The 4,872-nt window shown below is 35.3% G+C and overlaps 1 protein-coding gene across 1 annotated transcript in view; it reads left to right on the top strand.

Moving 5' to 3' along the window:
• The window catches only part of LOC107751175 (SEC14-like protein 1), a 65,354-nt gene extending 61,571 nt beyond the window's left edge, over positions 1-3,783 (top strand). Inside the window, exons 11-12 of the mRNA XM_016566852.1 lie at positions 2,884-2,888; positions 3,750-3,783. Coding sequence (XP_016422338.1) covers positions 2,884-2,888; positions 3,750-3,783 — 39 coding nt within the window. The remainder of the gene's footprint in view (positions 1-2,883; positions 2,889-3,749) is intronic.
• Positions 3,784-4,872: the final 1,089 nt, after the last annotated feature.

The raw sequence follows: 4,872 nt of genomic DNA on the forward strand, positions 1-4,872 counted from the left end.
CTAAGCGATTGAGGTGTTTTGTTGTTGGATGTAATAATGAACATAGCAGTTGTCATTTACTCCCGACATCTGAGCCGTTGAACTGGCAGTGGATTACATTGTTTCTGAAGGGAATGCACCCCCGATCTACATATATGCGTCTATGTTCGCGCGAATCATTCATGATCCAGCCTCATCTACAGAAGAAGTGAGTATAATGTTTTGTAATGAATCTATTCAAATCGCCTTTCCTAATAATCTGCTAATTAGCAAGTTTTACGATGAATGCGGCTAAAGTAAACGGTCTCTCTGAGAGCAGCTCGGAAGAGAGGGGCGGGGTCAGCAGAGCTCATTAACATCTAAACGAAATGGAGCTTGAAACTTGAAATCGCATCATATGACCCCTTTAAGGTAATAAAAACACTAATAATAAAGAGAATAGACAATAAATTACAAATAACAATATAGTAATAAAATATAGAGAAAAATAAAATGTCAATAGACAGAATTGTGAATGTACATATGTGCTATTTACAGATGAAAGTTATTTACAGATGTGCAGTCCTGAGATGTGTTGTGGTGTTCAGGTATTGATTTGTTTTTATGTATAGTATTAAGCACAGCAATGTATGTCTCAATTCATCCAGATGTCTGCTAAATAAAGTACTGAATGAATGTTCTCTTCTGTTCAAACAAGGAAATCGAACTGTTAATCCAAATGAATTCAATAAACAAATTTAATTACAGGAATATACAAAAATCACTTTACTATACACCAATTAAGTTAATTGAATTAACCTCATTTGATTAGAAAAGTTTTAGAAACTCTTCAAACATATCTTGCAAGTTAGTGGGACTCCAAAAAAAAAATCAAATTAACAAAATTTTGGAAGGGCAAAAATATTTAAGTTAAAGGTGATATGAAAATCGGACTTTTCCAGGTTTTAAGTGCTATAATCTGGTCCCCGGTGCATCTACCAACCATGGAAACTTGAAAAAGATTAACCGGTAAGCCTTTTTCTGCAAGCGTCTGAAAAAACGAGCATGCTGGCATATATTTATGTCTGTCTGAGTTAGTTTGGGCTCAAAACAACAGCCACAAAGAGTTTAATTGGCAAAAAAATGAATGTCAAACGTCAAACTAACTTTACCGCCATAGTATAAGCAACTTTACAGGGCCGCTCAATCTGATGTTAACCTGGAGAAAACAAAGAAAGCACTATCACTATTAATAATTTGATAAACATTATCAAATTATTTAAATGTTAATGCAGTCTCCTTACTGTTTTTCACTGACACATTCATAATCATTACCTTTGCCGGTGCGCTGTGGCAAGCTTTATGCGTGTGCTTGAGCGCTTATTAAGCTATGTAGGCAATTAAAGGCTCATTATAATGATTTAAATGGTTTATTAATAAACGTGCAATTAGTCGACTAATGCTTAAAATGAACGACTATAGTCGACCAGAAAAATCCTTAGTCGAGGGCAGCCCTACGGACCACAAAACTACTTTTATTAAAGGGGTCATATGATGTTGCTAAAAAGAACATTATTTGGTGTATTTGGTGTAATTAAATGTTTATGCGGATTCGAACACGAGTTTTGAGCAGTGTAGTGGCAAATTCTTTATATGTAAAAAACGTACTTACAGTCTGTGAGTCAGAACAGCTGGCATTGTAGTCTACTCTATGGGATGCAGCGTCACACACTGCGGGTTTGAGTGAGCGGCGGTCGGCGGGGTCGAATGAGCGGAGGTCGGCAGATTCGACGAAGGAGCGGGCTTGCGGCAACCACATGTGACGACCCCGGGCTGGACTCAGTTTCTTCCACGGTGAAAGCCAATCCGACGATCCACAGCGCGAAGTTGATGTATTTTCTCAGCGACCAACACGGACCAGCTCTAGGCATGACGAAGCGGATATCGTCCTCTTTTGGAAGGCCAAACAAAGTAGTTTTGCTTTCATAACGAAACACACAGCGTCTTCACGACATGGCGGCAGCAACAATACTACAGCGAGAATAAAAGTTACGCCTTCTTTCTTTGCGTGAACGTTTGGGCGGCGTTATGCAAATCTTCCGAGATCGTGACGTAGGTATGTGGGGGTGTGTTAGAACGAGCCGTTTTAGGTAGGCGTGGTTGACTCTTAACTTTTAAAAAGAATATCTCTTTGGATTTGAGACTTTAGTCTTTGCAACTTTACAGATCTTCTTTATGCACCAAGAGCTTGTAACACTCCAAAGAGAAAGGAAAAATTGAAATCGCATCATATGACCCCTTTAATGGCAGATTATGTAGTAGGCCAATGCAGAGCATCTTTGTGGAAACTTAACAGTTCGCTGTTAGAATTAGCAGATGTAAAAGATAAAATTAAAGAATTAATTGTTAACTATTGGAAAGCAGCCACAATTCAAAATTCATTTTGTTTCATTTGGGAGCTTCTTAAGTTTGAGATTGGTGATTATTTAACCTCCTGAGACTCGGCAAAATGTTTTAGGAAAAAATTAGGTTTTTTTTCGTGTCGTTACATTGTTTAGAGCATTAAAAAAAAAATTTTAAATGATATTTAATTCATAAGTTATGCTACGTCATTTGTAGAGGACATCAGGACTCAATTTAAAAAAAAAACACACACATGAATGAACATGCATTGGCAAAAACAATTGATTTTTTAAAATCGCCAATACATTTTTATTTTTCAGGATTTTTTTTTTTTTACCAAACTTTGTATAAAGATGATTCTCAACTATGTTATAACAGAATGATTTGATATACCATTTTTCTTTATGCAAAATGTGTGTAAAATGTCCATAAACAGGGTTTCTCATTATATACAGTGGTGTGAAAAAGTTTTTGCCCCCTTCCTGTTTTTTTAATTGTTTGCATATTTGTCACACTTAAAAGATTCAGATCATCAAACAAATTTTAATATTACACAAAGATAACCTGAGTAAATACAAACTGCAGTTTTGAAATTATGATTTCATTTATTAAGGGAAAAAAGCTGTCCAAACCTACCTCCCTACGTGAAAAATTATTTGCCCCTCCTCTTAAATCATGAAAGAACTGTGATTAACCACATTATTTTAGAAAGATTATCATATTTCCATAAGAGTTTCACTAAATTAAAATCAGAAATTTTTGAAGACCAAGGAGAGGGAGTGGTCATAGTGAAACATCCAAACATTTAGTATCTCTGAAAAGCCCTGAATGTGCTCTGTACAGGACATCCAGACTTAAAACTGGCATGTATAGTCTCAGAGAAATTCACTAAAATATAATGTCCTCATATGAGGATGCAGGGTCTCAGGACGTTAAGAAAAGTTGGAACACTTTTGGCCAAAAAAGAACGGTTCTTGGAAGAAATTCTCAAACTAGTAATTTTGATTGGATGTCTCTGGAGGAAAAATCTGAAATTGCAGCTTTGCAAATGAAATTGGATGAGTTATACTTATCGAAGGCTAGGGGTGCTTATATAAGATCCAGGAAAAAATGGCTTGAAGAGGGAGAACTCAATTCTGCAATTTTTTTTTTCAAACTTGAAAAGCGTAATTTTACCCTCTCAACAATTGAGCAAATATGTGTTGATGGCAAAATTTTTAAAGATCCAAAGGAAATAGCAAACTACAGTGCCAGTTTTTATAAAAATCTCTGTAGTTCAAGGTATTCAGAGCAGATAACATCCTCATTTCTAGACTCAGTCAATTATGTTAAGGTTATATATGAAAGTGTTAGAAATTTTTGTGATAGCATTGTTACTCCTGAGGAAGTGCAAAGAGCAATAAAGAGTTTGAGAAACAATAAGTCCCCAGGGTGTGATGGACTTACTGCTTAGTTGTACAAACTATTTGCTGCTGAACTTACTCCCTTTTTAACTCATGTTTTTAGAGAAAGTATTGAAAAAGAAGCTTTACCTCCTATGTTGATGCAAGGTATCATAACATTAATTCCTAAAGATCTTACCAACTAATTGGCAACCCATCACACTCCTTAACAATGACTATACATTTTTTGCCATAATATTTGCTGAAAGATTTAAAGGTTGTTTGGCTACCGTTATAGATGAGACTCTGTTTGGATTTATGAGGGACCGACATATAATGAATAATATAAGATTAGTTTTAGTTTTAGATTTATTGGATTATAGTGATTTGCTGGAACATAGTTTTATTCTTTTCCTGGATTTTTATAAAGCTTTCGATTCAGTTGAACATCAATTTATTTTTAAATCAGTGGAAAATTTTGGTTATGTTGAATATTTTTGTAAGGCAGTAAGAACTCTATATTACAACTGTAGTAGCACAATTAAATTAAAATATGGTACTTCTAGATTTTTCTTGTACCTGTCATGGTATTAGGCAAGGGTGTCCATTATCCCCTTATTTATTTTTACTAGTTTCCCAGATATTCACTTCTTATATTTCTAATAGTGGTCTTCATGGTATCTCTATCGCTGACAAACAGATACTCATCAGTCAACTGGCTGATGATACCACACTTTTTTGCAAGATGCTAACCAAGTCCCATTAGCACTAAAGTATATCCAATAACTCTCCAAAGCATCAGGCCTGTTCTTGAACCTTTCAAAGTGTGAATTGATGTCCATCAAAAAATGTATTTTGTGAGAAATTTGTAATATTCAAATCAGAGATCTGGGGCCTCATTTATAAAACGTTGCGTATAAACAACCTAAATTTGTTCTAAGATCATTTCTCAAAAGTGCGTAAGTGCGATTCAGAGAAAACGAACGTGCCCACGCCTCTCTTCCAGATGTGACATTTATAAATCACAAATGATCTTGAAATTGTGCGCAGCTGACTGGTGTCAGATCTCCGCCTTGCAAAAGACCCCTAATTAATATCATTACCATATAAAAGAGCACATGCTAAAATC

Source organism: Sinocyclocheilus rhinocerous, unplaced genomic scaffold (assembly GCF_001515625.1).
Source record: "Sinocyclocheilus rhinocerous isolate Xijiao unplaced genomic scaffold, SAMN03320098_v1.1 scaffold2656, whole genome shotgun sequence".
Classification (NCBI taxonomy): domain Eukaryota; kingdom Metazoa; phylum Chordata; class Actinopteri; order Cypriniformes; family Cyprinidae; genus Sinocyclocheilus; species Sinocyclocheilus rhinocerous.